General features: G+C 44.3%; 1 protein-coding gene across 3 annotated transcripts in view; it reads left to right on the plus strand.

The window, feature by feature from the left end:
* Window positions 1-18,422, plus strand: part of lyar (Ly1 antibody reactive homolog (mouse)) — a 39,896-nt gene that overhangs the window by 16,094 nt on the left and 5,380 nt on the right. For all 3 annotated transcript variants that reach the window (XM_072578850.1, XM_072578945.1, XM_072578762.1), the window contains 3 exons: window positions 1,567-1,969; window positions 5,556-5,633; window positions 18,084-18,169. In XM_072578850.1, coding sequence (XP_072434951.1) covers window positions 1,567-1,969; window positions 5,556-5,633; window positions 18,084-18,169 — 567 coding nt within the window. The remainder of the gene's footprint in view (window positions 1-1,566; window positions 1,970-5,555; window positions 5,634-18,083; window positions 18,170-18,422) is intronic.

Here is an 18,422-nt window from a genome sequence, read left to right on the forward strand (position 1 = left end):
TTTTACCTGATGTTAAACTGACCATGTGCTGTAGTTTCTGGGACTTTCCTCACACCCTTCTTGGACACACTCAAATCCTCCAACACTTCCCTCTAGGGAAGATTGTAACACTTTTAGCAAACTTTCAACCCACGAAATTCACCGTTCGATCTTTGGTCACCTCAACCGAGTTTGTCTCAGCACCTGGGGATTGGTTAAATTCAACCTGGTTAAATTAACTATTCAACTATTGATGAATGGCTATGACAAAGGAGGCAAAGAATATGGAGAAGTCTGACTGATGGGTTGTACAGAATATCTCAGAGTCTGCTGACCTGGTCTAAGAATTAAGCTTAACAGTTAATTGTCCTTCTTGTTGCCTTTTAGCAGTGTTAAAATCTGGTAGTGAAGGAGCATAGGGTAAATATGGGATATTAGGTGGGAAGAAATCCCATGGTAGGATGGGGGTGATACCATGAAGAGGTATCCGAGCAAGGACAAAAATTTTCAAATCGATATGTTTGGAGATGCAGAGAACCAGTAGAAGTTGGAGAGTGTTAAACTGATTTATGGGTCTTAATGCAAAAAAGAGCAGCAGAGAAGCCATTGGAGACATAAGCCTTAAAATAACTTAAAGCATTGGATAGATGTTTGCAGTAGGACGGATGAGGCGGTGGCCAGAACAACCACTTTAATTGCATTGGTACGGATAGTTTGGGGGCAGAGTAGTTGTGGGTAAGGAAGCCGAAATTGTGCACGTGATTAGATCTACAGCTGCCAGATGAAAAGATAAGACTACATCCTCAAGGAAATAATTTGAGAACACCGTACAAAGGAATCCCAATTAATTGAATGCCGGATGACATAGTTAGCCAAGCATCGGGACCTTACAATCCTGTTCGGATAATCCAAAATTTGGTTAATTGGATGCTGGATGATCAAGGTTCCTCTGTACTCTAAAACATTAAAGGTGGTCAAATGGAAGTCAGACTTAAACGCTTGAATAGACTAAACAAAAAGCACTTGACCAAATAACTTTCAAATGCATTTAGAATCCTAGGTTTTATGAATCAGACAAGGAATACGAAAGCAAGGGGTAATGCTTAACTTTGCCAAAGCATTGTTCAGGTTTTGGTTAGAATGAAAAGCAAAACAAAAGTTTGAGCACCTTGTATAGGTTTACCAACGTCATTGAAAAGTGACTGAAGATTCATTTCCTGGTGTCAAAAATCAAAGGCTTTACTTGCAAGAGACACTAATGAATTTGGAGTCTTTAACACTAGAACAACAGAGTAGAAGTTTAATGTTCGAGCTGTGTTGAGTGAAATCGGGAAACAAAGGGTAGTGGAAATTTTGAACTGGCTCCCCAAAGAACTGGATACTGGATTATTTGAAGTAGTTTCTGAAACAAGATTGACAAAACAGCAGTCCACTCCTGCTGTAGTCCAGAGCAGGTTAAAAGCACCATGTTGTAATGTAGTAGAAATATTCATATAATACAGAGCATGTTCTACTTTGAAATTTTGATACTGTAATTAATGATTCGTGCCATATAATACCTAAATAAATTAAATTTGATTTGCGTAGGATAAAGCTAAACAGCAAGAAAACGACACTCCAAATGGTGTCACCCCATCAAAATCAGTGGAAGCAGACCAGAACCAGGCACCAGCAGGCAAAAGTGAAGAGAAGGGAAGAAACAAACAGGAGGCAAAAGCGAAAGGGCAGAAAAAATCCAAAAAGGAAAAGAAGCTGTTAAACTCAGAGGAATGTAAAAGTCCTTTAAAGCATGAAACAGATTCTAAAACAAAGGAACAAAACAAAACCGTGAAGGGAAAAAAGAAAAAGCTTAAAAAACTACACAAGAAAGATGGAGCCCATACTGTGCGGGAAAATGGCAATCAAGCAGAGGGCTGTGAGCAACAGAACAGTGAGAATGTACTTGGCAGGAAGAAGGGCAAGAAACGGAAACAGAAAACATCCAATGAAGGTACGTAATCAGTGTTTTGGATTTTCAGTGAAATACAGAGGTACCTCGATTATCTGAAGGACACCAGCAGACAGTATCTTTGTTTGGTTAATCGAATTCCGGATAATCGAATGCTGGATAACATAGCATCGGGACCTTGCGGTCTTGCTGGATAATCAAGGTTCCTCTGTACTTGGAGTAATCCAGTGATTTGCTATTATCTGCTTTAGTGTTTGCAGCGAATATTCTTGCATTTCAGTCAGCAGTCAACGTCTTCTGACCTTCAAAAAGGTTCAACTGAATTTCTGCAGTTTCAGGAGAAGTTCCAGAGCGAGATCTTTGAAAACTGTGTCGTTTTGTGCGTCTTTCTAACTGTTTCCTCACGGTTGAGGCAAGATATTGGGAAAAGTCCATGAAAACTCAGAGCCAAAGGTCGCAGTTTTTCTGCACCTCTGGAAGCGGAGGGAACATGGAAATGGAGAAAGCACTGTGTTTGGTCAGCTTTCCCAATGTGTTCTCGCTTGCACGTGACGCCAGATCCACAGCGATGTGGTTGACTCTTAACTGCTCTCTGGGCAATTGGGGATGGGCAATAAATGCTGCCGAGCCAGCAATGCCCTCATCCCATGAATGAATTATCAAAAAAAGACAAAAAACAGTTTTTCCAGCAGTGGTGAGTAGCCATTTAAGCTTTTTAAGCCCCAGTTTTTCACTTAAGTGAGACTTGACAAATGGCACACAGGGTCCCACTCTGTGTCAGCATTGCAACAACTCACTTGAGACTGTTGCAAATTGGAAATCAGTTGCCTATTAAAATTAACATTTTAGTGCTGTCACTAGCACAAAGGTAGAAGACAGCAAGCATGATCTCTTGCATAGCTGGAGAGCTGGTATTGTGAAATTATTGTTTTGAGGTGGGTAATAAACCAGATGTTAATGTTCCTTTTTTTTTGGGTGACATTTTTGGTGTCACTGATTACAATGATCTGTGTAACCCTCTGTATTGACACCGTGATGTGGGATCCACCTATGCAGCAGTTGGGTGGATCTTGGTGGAGCTGCAGTAGTGTGAGTAACATATCCGGCTGCGATGACTGAAGGGCACGAGTATGAATCGGGTAATTTGGCCAAAGGCCAGTATTCTTGATCTTTTGGAGTAGCCAGGGCACCGAAGGCTACGCATTTTGCAGCAGGTCATCCCAGAAGTATGGCAGATGATAGTCTTGCTGAATGATTATGCGTTGGCTCCTTTCAGGGTCCTTATGTAGAAATCTTCCTGTGCATGGAGGAGTTTGCAATCAGCCATCCATCACAGTTACAATTGTTCATAAAGTTTGTTAATTGGATGTCACTCACCAGGCCAGCATTTTTGTTTTGGCATTTGTTATTATCAGCTTGGTAATTGAGGGCTGTTGAGAGTCAGCCACATTAATGTGAATCTGGAGTCATTTTTATGCCAGAGTGGATAAGGATAGCAGATACCTTTCCCCAAGGGTATTAGTGAACTAGACGGTGTTCAGCAATTAACTGTTGTACTAGTTTTCATTTCAGAGTTTTATTGAATTCCGATTTTACCATCTGCCGTGGTGGGATTCAAATCGATGTCCCTAGCCTGGGGTTCAGATTACTGGCTGGTGACATTAGCACATTAGCTCTCCTATTGCCCTATGTGATGATGTCTGACTCCACAGCATTTGTAACAATGAATCCAAAGAGCTGTAAGCCTTATCTCCGTGTACGGGTTCGGTCTTGTGCAGTGGTTGGTAGACTACACATGGGGTCATTAAATCACCATCAGGGGAGCTAGGGGTGTTTGTCAATAGGCAGGGCTTCAGTTCTTTCAAGTATGAAGCAAATGTGCAATCACCAAAAGTGATTCACCCGGATGCTGTCAGATGGCTGCTATGATGGGCATGTGCTGAGGCAGAGTCAAAAAGTGTGGCGCTGGAAAAGCACAGCAGGTCAGGCAGTGTCTGAGGAGCAGATGTTCCTGATGAAGGCCTTATGCCCAAAATGTGTACCTTCCTGCTCCTCTGATGCTGCCTGACCTGCTGTGCTTTTCCGTCATCACACCTTTCGACTCTGATCTCCATCACCTGCAGTCCTCACTTTCTCTGATGTGTTGTGGCAGAGTTCCAAATGCTTTACCTATTTGTATCAGCAGGTAGGCCTGGGTTTTCCTGTATTGCAGGATACTCCCAGGTATCAGTGTGGCCCGTGTGAGATCAAAAGCAGGTGCTTTCATTCAATTATTAAGCGTGTGCATTACTCCTGTATAGATGTTTTCCATTCCTGCTACCCATCCCACATCAGGATTTTGACCCCCAACATGTCATGCCATTCAAGCTGCTGTGTGCGTTGTGGGCTACCACAAAGCCTATGACCTACAATAGGTTGTTTGTATGTTGCCTTTGTTCAATTTAAGATTGTGAATTTGACAGAGCCATAAAGAAATTTGTCCAACTGCGTTCCACAGTGCAGGTGTGGGACCAGTTTTACCAGGGGTGCTTTGGGAATATCCCCTCATTAACAGCAGGCTTTCTTCATCCCTCCTGGCTACCCTTGTATGTAGCTGCTAACCAAGAATGGGAGAGCACCTGGCTGTGCTTCCATGTGTATACCTGTCACCACACGATGGAACATTCAGTGCTGCTGAATATTGTAGGTGCTCCTCTTCTGTTCCTGCACCTACTGAATTGGATGGCATGCATGAGCCTTCATGAGGTTGGCCACTGTCAGTGGCAATACCCTTGCATTCATTCAGTCAAAAGATGACATGCATAGACTCTGTCTTCTGCCCAAGGTCTTAAACAGCCTTGTGCACCTCAACATTATCTTTTGCTGTTCTGTAACCAAGGGTTTGCATCTCCAGCAAGCCAACTGTGACTGGTGTTCTCTTTCACCTCTTGACAGGGACTGTGCACAGCTTCTATTGTCACGTGCTCCAGCTCATACATGACCTACTGCTCACCTTGGGCAAACTAGCCAACACATGCCCGAGCTGCCACTGCATGGAGAAAGTATGCCTAATTCCCATGATGGTTCTGGGCTCTGAGGCTACCACTGACTCATCTGACACCTCCTTACACTTTCTCTGGTATTGACCCTGCCATTTAGATGTCAATTCATGAAGCTCACATCTTGTGCACTGCATACTGTTAGCTACTTCTCAAATGAGAGAATTAAAAATGGATAAAAACGAGCTAGCTGTCTCCTCCAAACTGTGGCATGTTTCAACTATTAGCATTTCACCCTTTTTTCCATTGCACGTCCATGCTGTGTTGATACATTGCCAATGTCCAAGACTACATCTTCCATCTGTGTTAAGACTGAGTAGGGCACACACCCTGTTATACATCCTTTCCTGGATAGAGTATGCTCTGCTGGATAATTAAGCTTATCTGCCCCAACTCCGCAGCAAAGTCATTAAGCCCTGGAGCTATCATCCAGACAAACCCTCCATCCTCTTTTTGTCTTTTTTGCACTCTACTGTCAACTGCATTCTGCATGCAGTCACAGCTTTGACAGTTGGCACCGTTCAAACATTTTTATCCCAGGGTAGAAACTTATGATTGACTCACTGATGCTCTTCTTGCATACCAAACAGGTGAACCCAACTCGAAACGGGAAAAAGTTCAAGTTCCAGAAACCAAAGAAGTGGAAGAAGCTAATAAAGTAAAGCAAGGTATTTGCACCCACATTAGAAATCTTACAGCTTTCTGAGCACACCGCATGACCTGGTCTTTAGGTATTTTATTCCATGAACGTTTAATCCTGTCATTTCAGATATCAGCACTTCTAAATATTTTCTGTGTCATGTTACACAGTTGGGGTCTGAGAGCATTTTCATGTAAATGATCGGAAAAGGTTCTAACACAGTCAGATTTCTGCTTAATCTGCACACAAGCTTTGTTTAATTCAGTTAAGTTGATGATTTGTTATTCATTTTATTTTAACGTTGTTAATTGCTTTGTGCAGTGTAATTTAAAAGCTCTCAGTTTGAAATCTGTCTGTTGTATAAAAAGTTGTTCATTTTCTCTGTACCATCCACACCCAGCTTTTGATTCATCAGAATAAATTCAAATATGCAGATATTGCTGCAAAAGAAACATAATTAATATGACTTACATTACACCTCTAGCCTAGGTTATGGTCTCTTTATAATACTGTTACTGTTTGTCTACAGTCCATTATTGTGCCTTCGTTAGAGTGGCAATAAAACAGAACAAAAATACACCCTTTCCTGCTGTAACCCACACTTGCTAATGCCATGTGACTAATTATATATAAACAACAAGTGTTCAAAATGCAATGATTCTGATCTCCAAGAACATCACCTGTTATGGTGGCTCAGTGGTTAGCATTGCTGCCTCACAGCACCAGGGTCCCAGGTTCAACTCCAGCCTCTGGCAACTGTCTTTGTGGAGTTTGCACATTCTCCCCGTGAATGCGTGAGTTTCCTCCCACAGTCCAAAGATATACAGATCAGGTGAATTGGCCATGCTAAATTGCCCATAGCATTAGGTACATCAGTCAGAGGGAAATGGGTCTGGGTGGGTTACTGTTCGGAGGGTTGGTGTGGACTTTTTGGGCCAAAGGGCCTGTTTCCACACTGTAGGGAATCTAATCTAATCTAAAATAGATTTGGAGGCTTTCTGTGTCTGTTTGTTATTGTCTCTGTTTCCAGAGCATGTTTTTCCTTGAGTTGGTCCCTAATCTTTTGCAAGAGGATATAGCTTAAGTGGCACAAGTCTGCATTAAATATGGCTGACCATGAGACTCTGCTGCTCTTTCTGCCTGCCTTAAACATATTGGAAGAATTTATAAGTTGATTCTCGACTGACATGACCATGGCATCTACACCACTTCTGTGGTCATGTAGTCCTAGAGTGAGAATTGAACTGATGTTGCTGGTCAAAGGCAGTGAAACAATCCACTGCCCCATAAGACCTTCCTGTCTTGCAGCACCTTGCTGTCTCTCTCCCATATCCCTCTGAAATCAACTTTTTTTTTCCATGTTTGAACCAAAACTGTAACAATGTCAGGAGCTGAGTGGCCCTGGTGGAACCCCAACTAGGCGTCACTGAATAGGTGTTGCTTTACTGATGATTGAGCGTAGACTCATGGGCCGGTAATTGGCTGGGCTGGACTTAACCTGCTTTTTATGTAGAGGGTGTACTTGAGCAATTTTCCACATTGTCAGGTAGATGGCAGTGTTGCAATTGTTGGAATAGAATGGCTGGAGCACAAGTCTTAAATATTGTTGCTGGAATGCGGTCAGGGCCCATAGCCTTTGCAGGATTCAGTGCCTTCAGCTCGCTCTTGATATCACGTGGAGTGGAATCAAATTGGCTGATTACTGGCATGCTGGCGACTGCAGGAGGAGGCTGAGATGGATCATCCATTCGGCACTTCTGGCTGAAGATTTTTGTGAATGCTTTCAGCCTTATCTTTTACACTGATATGCTGGGCTCTTCCATCATTGAGGATGGGGATATTTGTGGAGCCTCATCATCCAGCAAGTTGGTTAGTTGTCTTTCACCATTCACGATTGGATGTGGAAGGACTGCAGAGCTTAGATCTGATCCGTTGGTTGTGGGATCGCTTACCTCTGTCTATCATTTGTTGCTTACACTGTTAGGCATGCAAATAGTCCTGTTTGATAGCATCATCAGATTGACACCTCATTTTTTTTAAGGATGTCTGGTTCTTTTCGTGGCATGCCCCTCTTCACTCTTCATTGAACCAGTTTTGATCCCCTGCCTTGGTGGTGATGGCAGGGTGTGGGATATGCCAGGCCATGAGGTTGCAGATTGTGCTGGAGTACAATTCTGTTGCTGTTGATGGCCCATAGCGCTTCATGGATGACCTGTCTTGAGTTGCTGGATCTGTTCATCTCTCCCATTTGGCATGGTAATAGTGCCACACAGCAATATAGAAGGTATTCTTTATGACGGTGGGACTTTGTCTCCACAAGGACTGTGCGGTGATCACTCTTTCCGATACTATCAAATTCATTGGTGAGGATGACATCAAATATGTTGTTCCTTCATCATCTGCAGCAAGCCCAGCCTAGCAGCTATGTCCATTGAGGACCTGACCAGCACTAATCAGTAGTATTGCTGCCAAGCAATGTTTGGTGGTGGACAATGAAATATCCCAGAGTACATTTTGTGCCCTTGCAGACTGCAGATGCTGGAGCTCAGAGTCAAAATTAGTGTGGTGCTGGAAAAGCACAGCAGGTCAGGCAGCATCCGATGAGCAGGAAAATCAACGTTCTGGGCTAAAGCCCTTCTTCAGGAATGAGGCTGGGAGCCTCTGGAATGGAGAGATAATTGGGAGGGGTGTGGGGCTGGGGAGAAGGTAGCTAAGTGTGCAATAGGTGGATGAGTTGGGGATGATGGTGATAGGTCAGAGAGGAGGCTGGAGCGGATAGGTCGGAAGGAAGATTGGCAGGTAGGACAGTTTATGAGGATGGTGCTGAGCTGGCAGGTTGCAACTGGGCTAAGGTGGGGGGAGGGGAAATGAGGAAACTGGTGAAGTCCACATTGATGCCCTGGGGTTGAAGTGTTCCAAGGTGGAAGATTAGTTGTTCTTCCTCCAGACGTTGTGCGATGAGAGAGCGGCGGTGGAGGAGGCCCAGGACCTGCATGTCCTCAACAGAGTGGGAGGGGGAGTTGAAATGTTTGGCCACGGGGTGAAGGGGTTGATTGGTGCGGGTGTCCCGGAGATGTAGGTGCAAGTAGGTGTCCGGTCTCCCCAGTGTAGAGGAAGCTGCGTCGACAGCGACGGATACAATAAATGATATTGGTGGATGTGCAGGTGGAACTTTGATGGATGTCGAAGGCTCATTTAGGGTCTTGGATGGCGGTGAGGGAGGAGGTGTGTGCGCAGGTTTTGCAATTCCTGCGGTGGCAGGGGAAGGTGCCAGGAGGGGAGGGTGGGTTGTTGGGGGGCGTGGACCTGAATAGGTAGTCACGGAGGAAACTGGTCTTTGCGGATAGGGGTGGGAGGGAAATATATCCCTGGTGGTGGGGTCCGTTTGTAGGTGGTGGATGATGCGGTTAATGCGAAAGTTGGTAGAGTGGAAAGTGAGGACTCTGGAGGGTGGTTGTTGTTACAGTTTGAGGGTAGAAGTGCAGGACATGGATGAGATGCATTGGGGGCATCTTTAACCACGTGGGAGGGGAAATTACGGCCTTTAAAGAAGGAGGCCATCTGATGGTGGAACTGGTCCTCCTGTGAAGGCGGAGGAATTGGGAATATGGGATAGCATTTTTGCAGGAGGAAGCTGTGGGAGTCAGTGGGTTTGTGAAAAATGTTAGTGTTGAGTCGGTCGTCATTGATGGAGAGGTCCAGGAGGGGGAGGGAGGTGTCAGAGATGGTCCAGGTGAATTTAAGGTCGGGGTGGAATGTGTTGGTGAAGTTGATGAACTGCTCAACCTCATGGGAGCATGAGGTGGCGATGCAGTCATCAGTGCAGTGGAGGAAGAGGTGGGGAGTGGTGCCGGTGTAACTACAGAAGATAGACTGTTCCACGTAGCCAACAAAGAGACAGGCATTTCTGGGGCCCATGTGTGTGCCCATGTCCCCTGCCCCCCCCCCCCCCCCCCCCCCCCCCCCCCCCCAATTAGCTGAGGGGGGTCAGTATGTGGTAATCAGGAGGTTTCCTTGATGTTGATGACTCAGAGAAACTCCCTCCCAACTATATCACCACTTTTGCTGGGCCTTTCCTGCTGGTCAATCGGTACATATTGACGATGGTGACAGAGATGTCCATGAAGTACGTTCCGTGAGAATGATTATGTCAGGCTGTTGCTTCACTAGTCTGTGATACAGCTTTCCTAATTTTGACACTAGTCCCCAAGTGTTGGTAAGGAGGACTTTGCAGGGTCGACAGGGCTGTTTCTTTTGTCTTTTCTGGTGCCTAGTTCAATGCTAGGTGAGCCGTGTGATTTCATTTCTTTGTTGAGACTTTGTAGCAATTGATACAGTTGAGTGGGTTACTAAACCATTTCGCAGTGTAGTTAAGAGTCAACCACATTGCAGTGGCTCTGAAGTCATATGTAGGCTTGGCCAGGCCAGGCCAGGTGAGGGTGGCAGATTTCCTTTTCTGAAGGACATTAGTGAACCAACAATGATTTAGAACATAGAACATAGAACAATACAGCGCAGTACAGGCCCTTCGGCCCTCGATGTTGCGCCGATCAAAGCCCACCTAACCTACACTAACCCACTATCCTCCATATACCTATCCAATGCCCGCTTAAATACCCATAAAGAGGGAGAGTCCACTACTGCTACTGGCAGGGCATTCCATGATCTTACGACTCGCTGAGTGAAGAACCTACCCCTAACATCAGTCCTATATCTACCCCCCCTTAATTTAAAGCTATGCCCCCTTGTAATAGCTGACTCCATACGCGGAAAAAGGTTCTCACTGTCAACCCTATCTAACCCCCTAATCATCTTGTACACCTCTATCAAATCACCCCTAAACCTTCTTTTCTCCAAAGAAAACAACCCCAAGTGCCTCAGCCTTTCCTCATAGGATCTTCCTACCATACCAGGCAACATCCTGGTAAACTTCCTCTGCACCCGTTCCAGTGCCTCCACATCCTTCCTATAGTATGGCGACCAAAACTGCACACAATATTCCAGAAGCGGCCGCACCAGAGTCTTATACAACTGCAGCATGACCTCAGGACTCCGGAACTCAATTCCTCTACCAATAAAAGCCAGTACGCCATATGCCTTCTTCACTGCACTATTTACCTGGGTGGCAACTTTCAGAGATCTGTGTACATGGACACCAAGATCCCTCTGCTCTTCCACACTACCAAGTAGTCTACCATTAGCCCAGTAATCCATCTTTTTATTACTCTTACCAAAGTGAATCACTTCACACTTAGCTACATTGAACTCCATTTGCCACCTTTCTGCCCAGCTCTGCAGCTTCTCTATATCCCGCTGTAACCTGCCATATCCTTCCTCACTGTCTACAACTCCTCCGACTTTCGTATCATCCGCAAACTTGCTCACCCAACCTTCTAACCCTTCCTCCAGGTCATTTATAAAAATGACAAACAGCAATGGTCCCAAAACAGATCCTTGCGGAACACCACTAGTGACGGCACTCCAAGATGAATCTTTGCCATCAACTACTACCCTCTGTCTTCTTCCAGAGAGCCAATTCCTAATCCAAACCTCCAACTCACCCTCAATGCCATATCTCTGTATTTTCTGCAGTAGCCTACCATGGGGGACCTTATCAAACGCCTTACTAAAATCCATATATACTACATCTACCGCTTTCCCCTCATCTACCTCCTTCGTCACCTTCTCAAAGAATTCAATAAGGTTTGTGAGGCACGACCTGCCCTTCACAAAACCATGCTGACTATCCTTGATCACATCATTCTTATCCAGATGTGCATAAATCCTATCCCTTATAATTCTCTCTAAGACTTTGCCCACAACAGAAGTGAGACTCACTGGCCTATAGTTACTAGGATTATCCCTACTCCCCTTCTTGAACAAGGGAACCACGTTTGCTAGCCTCCAGTCCTCTGGCACTACTCCTGTAGACAAAGAGGACACAAAAATCAAGGCCAATGGCTCTGCAATCTCCTCCCTTGCTTCCCAGAGAATCCTAGGATAAATGCAATCAGGCCCAGGGGACTTATCTATTTTCACCCTTGCCAGAATTTCCAACACCTCTTCTCTACATATCTCAAAGCCATCCATTCTACTTATTCGTGCCTCAGTATTCATATCGACAACAATGTCCTGTTCCTGAGTGAATACTGACGAAAAGTATTCATTCAGCGCCTCCCCAATCTCTTCAGCCTCCACACGCAACTTCCCATTACTATCCTTGATTGGACCTATTCCTTCCCTAGTCATTCTTTTATTCCTAACATACCTATAGAAAGCCTTAGGGTTTTCCCTAATCCTACCAACTAAGGACCTTTCATGTCCCCTCCTTGCTGCTCTTAGCTCTCTCTTCAGGTCCTTCCGGGCTACCTTATAACTCTCAATCGCCCCTATTGAACCTTCACGCCTCATCTTTACAAAGGCCGCCCTCTTCCATTTAACAAGGGATTCCAACTCCTTATTAAACCACGGCTCCTTCACACGACCCTTTCCTCCCTGCCTGATAGGTACGTACTTATCAAGGACACTCAATAGTTGCTCCTTGAACAAGTTCCACATATCAATTACGCTCTTGCCTTGGAATCTACTTTTCCAATCCACACATCCTAAGTCATGCCTCAACGCATCGTAATTTCCCTGCCCCCAGCTATAACTCTTGCCCTGTAGTACACACTTATCCCTCCCCATCACGAGACTAAAAATCACCGAATTGTGGTCACTGTCCCCAAAGTGCTCACCTACCTCTAGTTCTAATACCTGGCCTGGTTCGTTACCCAGAACCAAATCCAGTATGGCCTCACCTCTTGTTGGCTTATCTACATATTGTGTCAGGAAACTCTCCTGCACACATTGGACAAACACTGACCCATCTAACGAACTTGAGCTATAGCTTTCCCAATCAATATCAGGAAAGTTAAAGTCTCCCATAACAATCACCCTATTACTGTCACTCTTCTCCTGAATCATCTTCGCAATCCTTTCTTCAACGATTCTAGGACTATTAGGAGGCCTGTAAAAGACTCCTAACAGGGTGACCTCACCTCTCCTATTCCTAACCTCAACCCAAACTACCTCAGATGGCAAATCTTCATCCATCTTCCTTTCCACCGCTGTAATACTATCTTTGACAAGCAAAGCCACACCCCCCCCTCTTTTACCCCCACCTCTGACCCTACTAAAACATTTAAACCCTGGAACCTGCAACAGCCAATCCTGTCCCTGATCTAGCCATGTCTCCGTAATAGCCACAACATCGAAGTATTTCATGGTCTTCAGTAGATTACTTTTTAAATTGAATTCAAATTTCGCTATCTGCTGTGGTGAGATTCAAACCTGGGTCCCCAGCACATGAGTTGAGTTTCTGGATGAATAGTCTAGCAATAATGTGATTAGGCCATCACCTGCCCTTCTCTCCAAGGTAGAACTTGTACAGCAACAGGAAAAGGCTCATCGGTACTCGACACCGATCCTGTATTCCGTTAGATTATGGTTCCTGCGTCTTGTTTTATGCTTTTGTTTTGATACTTTTAATACCTCAGCAGCCCTTTTTCATTTAAAGATTACTTGCCCTATTCTGAATTTGCCTGCTGACTGAGAGAATTTCTCTTTCTGGCTTTGTCTTAATCACCTCAGTGATATCACCATTTAATCACTGAAGTACAAAGGCCTGGTGGGAAATATTTGTTGATCGTCCCATTATTTAGAAAAATGGGTGATTTGGTGGAGGCTTAATTTTATAAAATGATCGAGGCCAAGACCACGGGATCTTGTGGTTCAGTGGTAGTGTCCCTCCTTCTGGGCCGGAAGACCATAAGACATAGAACATAAGACATAGGAGTGGAAGTAAGGCCATTTGGCCCATCGAGTCCATTCCGCCATTCAACCATGGCTGATGGGCATTTCAACTCTACTTACCCGCATTCTCCCCATAGCCCTTGATTCCTTGTGACATCAAGAATTTATCAATCTCTGCCTTGAAGACATTTAGCGTCCCGGGCTCCACCGCACTCTGCGGCAATGAATTCCACAGGCCCACCACTCTCTGGCTGAACAAATGTCTCCGCATTTCTGTTCTGAATTTATCCCCTCTAATTCTAAGGCTGTGTCCACGGGTCCTAGTCTCCTCGCCTAATGGAAACAATTTCCTAGCGTCCACCCTTTCCAAGCAATGTATTATCTTGTAAGTTTCTAATAGATCTCCCCTTAATCTTCTAAACTCCAATGAATACAATCCCAGGATCCTCCGCCGTTCCTCATATGTTAGGCCTACCATTCCAGGGATCATCCGTGTGAATCTCTGCTGGACACGCTCCAGTGCCAGTATGTCCTTCCTGGGTGTGGGGACCAAAACTGGACACAGTACTCCAAATGGGGCCTAACCAGAGCTTTATAAGGTCTCAGTAGCACAATGGTGCTTTTATATTCCAACCCTCGTGAGATAAATGACAACATTGCATTCGCTTTCTTAATCACAGACTCCACCTACATGTTTACCTTTAGAGAATCCTCGACTAGCACTCCCAAATCCCTTTGTACTTTCGCTTTCTGAATTTTCTCATCGTTTAGAAAGTAGTCCATGCTTGTATTATTTTTTTCCAAAGTGCAAGACCTCGCACTTGCTCACATTGAAGTTCATCAGCCATTTCCTGGACCACTCTCCCAAACTGTCTAGATCCTTCTGCAGCCTCCCCACTTCTTCAGTACTACCTGCCTGTCCACCTAACTTCGTATCATCGGCAAACTTCACTAAAATGCCCCCAGTCCCGTCATCCAGATCATTAATATATAACGTGAACAGCTGCGGCCCCAACACTGAACCCTGCAGGACACCGCTTGTCACCGGCTGCCATTCCGAAAAAGAACCTTTTTATCCCAACTCTGTGCCTTCTGTCAGACAGCCAATCCTCAATCCATACCAGTAGCTCACCTCGAAACCATGGGCCCTCACCTTGCTCAGCAGCCTCCCGTGTGGCACCTTATCAAAGGCCTTTTGGAAGTCTAGATAGACCACATCCACTGGGTTTCCCTGGTCTAACCTACTTATCACCTCTTCAAAGAATTCCAACAGGTTTGTCAGGCACGACCTCCCCATACTAAATCCATGTTGACTTGTTCTAATCCGACCCTGCTCTTCCAAGAATTTAGAAACCTCATCCTTAATGATGGATTCTAGAATTTTACCAACAACCGAGGTTAGGCTAATTGGCCTATAATTTTCCATCTTTTGTCTTGATCCTTTCTTGAACAAGGGGGTTACAACAGCAATCTTCCAATCATCTGGGACTTTCCCTGACTCCAGTGACTTTTGAAAGATCTTAACCAACGCCTCCGCTATTTCCTCAGAACTCTAGGGTGTAGCCCATCGGGTCCAGGAGATTTATCAATTTTAAGACCTTTTAGCTTTTCTAACACTTTGTTTTGTAATGGCTACCATACTCAACTCAGCCCCCTGACTCCCTTCAATTGTTGGGATATTACTCATGCCTTCCACTGTGAAGACTGACGCAAAGTACTTATTAAGTTCTCCAGCTATTTCCTTATCTCCCATCACTAGTCTTCCAGCATCAGTTTGAAGTGGCCCAATGTCTACTTTTGCCTGTCATTTGTTTCTTATGTATTGAAAGAAACTTTTATTATCATTTCTAATATTACTGGCTAGCCTACCTTCATATTTGATCCTCTCCTTCCTTATTTCTCTCTTTGTTATCCTCTGTTTGTTTTTGTAGCCTTCCCAATCTTCTGATTTCCCAGTGCTCTTGGCCACTTTATAGGATCTCTCTTTTTCTTTAATACATTTCCTGACTTCCTTTGTCAGCCATGGCTGTCTAATCCCTCCCCGAATAATCTTTTTTTTCTTGGGGTGAACCTCTGTACAGTGTCCTCGATTATACCTACAAACTCCTGCCATTTTTGCTCTACTGTCTTCCCCGCTAGGGTCTGCTTCCAGTGTATTTTCGTCAGTTCCCCTCTCGTGCCCTCATAATTACCTTTATTTAACTGTAATACCATTACATCTGATTTTGCCTTCTCTCTTTCAAACTGCAGATTGAACTCTACCATATTATGATCGCTGCTTCCTAAGTGTTCCCTTACTTTAAGATTTTTTTTTATAAAGTCTGGTTCGTTACATAGCACTAGGTCCAGAATAGCCTGCTCCCTTGTGGGCTCCATTACAAGCTGTTCCAAAAAGGCATCCTGTAAGCATTCCAGGAATTCCCTTTCTTTGGATCCACTGGCAACATTATTTACCCAGTCCACCTGAATATTGAAGTCTCCCATGACCACCGTGACCTTGCCTTTCTTACATGCCTTCTCTATTTCCCGGTACATGTTGCGCCCCTGGTCCTGACCACTGTTAGGAGGTCTGTACATAACTCCCGTTATGGTTTTTTTGCCCTTGTGGTTCCTCAATTCCACCCACACAGACTCCACAACATCCGACGCTATGCCATTCAGTGCCATAGATTTAATTTTGTTCTTAACTAACAAGGGAACCCCGCCTCCATGTCTTTTCGATAAGTTGAAAATCCTTGGATGTTTAACTGCCAGTTCTGACCCCCCTGCAACCACGTCTCTGTGATGCCTACCACATCATAATCATTCACGATGATCTGTGCCATTAGTTCATCTGCTTTGTTACGAATGCTACGAGCATTCAGGTAAAGTGCCTTATCGCTAACTTTCTTATCATTAGAGATATTGGAAGTCATAAGATGTCCTAAGTTATCCTTCCTTTTTGCTGCATTCCCTGTCTGCCTCAAGTTTAAATCCGCCTGCACACATGCTATCCTGCTGCTTATCTTTCCATTTAACTCCATACTCCCTGTCGCTTTCACTTTCCCTTCTCCCCCCCCCCCCCCCCCAAACTCAGAAGTTTAAAGTCCTACTGACCACCCTATTTATCCTCTTTGCTAGAACATTGGTACCTGATCGGTTCAGGTGGAGACTGTCCCAACGGTACAGATCCCCCCCCCCACCCCGCCAGTTCCAAAACTGATGCCAATGCCCCATGAAGTGGAATCCCTCTTTCCCACACCAATCCCTTAGCCACGTGTTTACTTCCCTAATTATCCCTATGCCAATTGGCACGTGGCTCGGGCAGTAATCTGGAGATTATGACCCTTGAGGACCTGTACTTCAATTTCCTTCCTCGTGCTTGATAGTCCCCAAACAGGTCCTCCACCCTAGTCTTGCCTATGTTATTAGTCCCAACGTGGACCACAACAACTGGATCCTCCCCTCCCACTCCAATATCCTTTCAAGCTGGTCGGAGCTGTCCCGCACCCTGGCACCAGGCAGGCAACACACCATGCGAGACTCCCGATCCGGCTTGCAAAGGATACTATCTGTCCCCCTAATTATAGAATCCCCTATAACAACTGCTTGTCTTTTTGCTCCCCCCTGTTGAAAGGCCTTCTGCACCATGGTGCTGTGGTCAGCTGGCTCATCCTGTCCAGAGCCCTTTCTGTCATGTCTGAACAGGTTGATTAAAAAAACACAGGTCAAGTCCATGCAACCTGTCTAATCTCTCCCCAACACTCATCCCATTCCTAAAATGTAACCCTTTTAAGGCCAGTATCTTTGTGGTGAATCTGTGTTGTACCTTTCGAAGGCCACTATTCTTTTTCCTGAGTCTCCAGCATTAAATACACTACCCTAGATAGGATCTAACCAGGACATTGTGTTTTAGTAACCTTAAGATAAAATCCAACATTCCATCCTCATTTGCATGTCTTTGTGCATTTCTTTGTAGTATATGTTTTAGTAATTTGTATAATTAGACCTCAAAATCTCTGCTCATCTACTGTTCTTAGTTGCCCAATATCTAGAAAATTGCTTTTGAGATAGTATTCATATGTCACCCTCCCTCCAATTTGGGGTATCCCCAAGTATTGTACAATCAATGACATGCATGTAAAGTTAGTTAACTGGTCTGCAGGTAAGCCCCGGAGCCAACCTGCACGGAGCAAGTGAAATAACTGACCAGATAATTTCAGGACAACAGGGGGAATTTCTCTGCTCTTCATTGAATAGTATGCATTAGACAGTGCAAGATGCGGGGCCTCGATTTACGAGTGATTCAAAAGATGTGGTTCAGCTGTCTAAGTACTGTGTTGAAATTTGTGTTTATTACTCGTGTTTCTGTTGACTCAAATCACTTACTCACTCAAGTTGCTGCCATTGATAAGAGGTATATCTCTTTCTTCTTTATGGGCTCAGCACAACCACAAATGCTCAGCTTTCTTAAAAATATGTTGGCTTTATTTTTGCATATGTACATGGGGTTCTTTCTAGTTGCTTATAAATTAGAGGGTGCATATCCAAATGACTAATGTGTGTGGAGTTTTGTTATGGATTTGGATCTAAACAAATTGTAAAACTGGAAGATAATACATTGCACATTTTGTATATAGATCATTTGCCTGTAGCTTGTAATTCTGAATTTTATATCTTATACATGATCATCTGTTTGCTTAAGGGAAATTCAACTGGAAAAGAGCAATCAAAATTGTTCTCAAACAGTCTCCTGAGCAGGAAATTTCTGTTAAAAAATTACGGAAAAAGGTATGTATGTATATGATAGCTGTAAGATTAACTTATGGATACTAAATTAGAAAAAACAGAAACAAAATATGAAATTATTAGTTACAGAAATAATCCTGTGTAATAAATTTATCATCTTTTTCCATGTTGAATATTGAAAAAGGTTATTAAATTTTTTTATGACATAATAAAATTCCTCTTTTTTTTATCGTACAGAAAAATTGGGTATTGCTGAGAAAAGTTTTGTTAAAACTTTTCATCTTGCACTCGTCAG

Source organism: Chiloscyllium punctatum, chromosome 1, assembly GCF_047496795.1.
Source record: "Chiloscyllium punctatum isolate Juve2018m chromosome 1, sChiPun1.3, whole genome shotgun sequence".
NCBI lineage: Eukaryota > Metazoa > Chordata > Chondrichthyes > Orectolobiformes > Hemiscylliidae > Chiloscyllium > Chiloscyllium punctatum.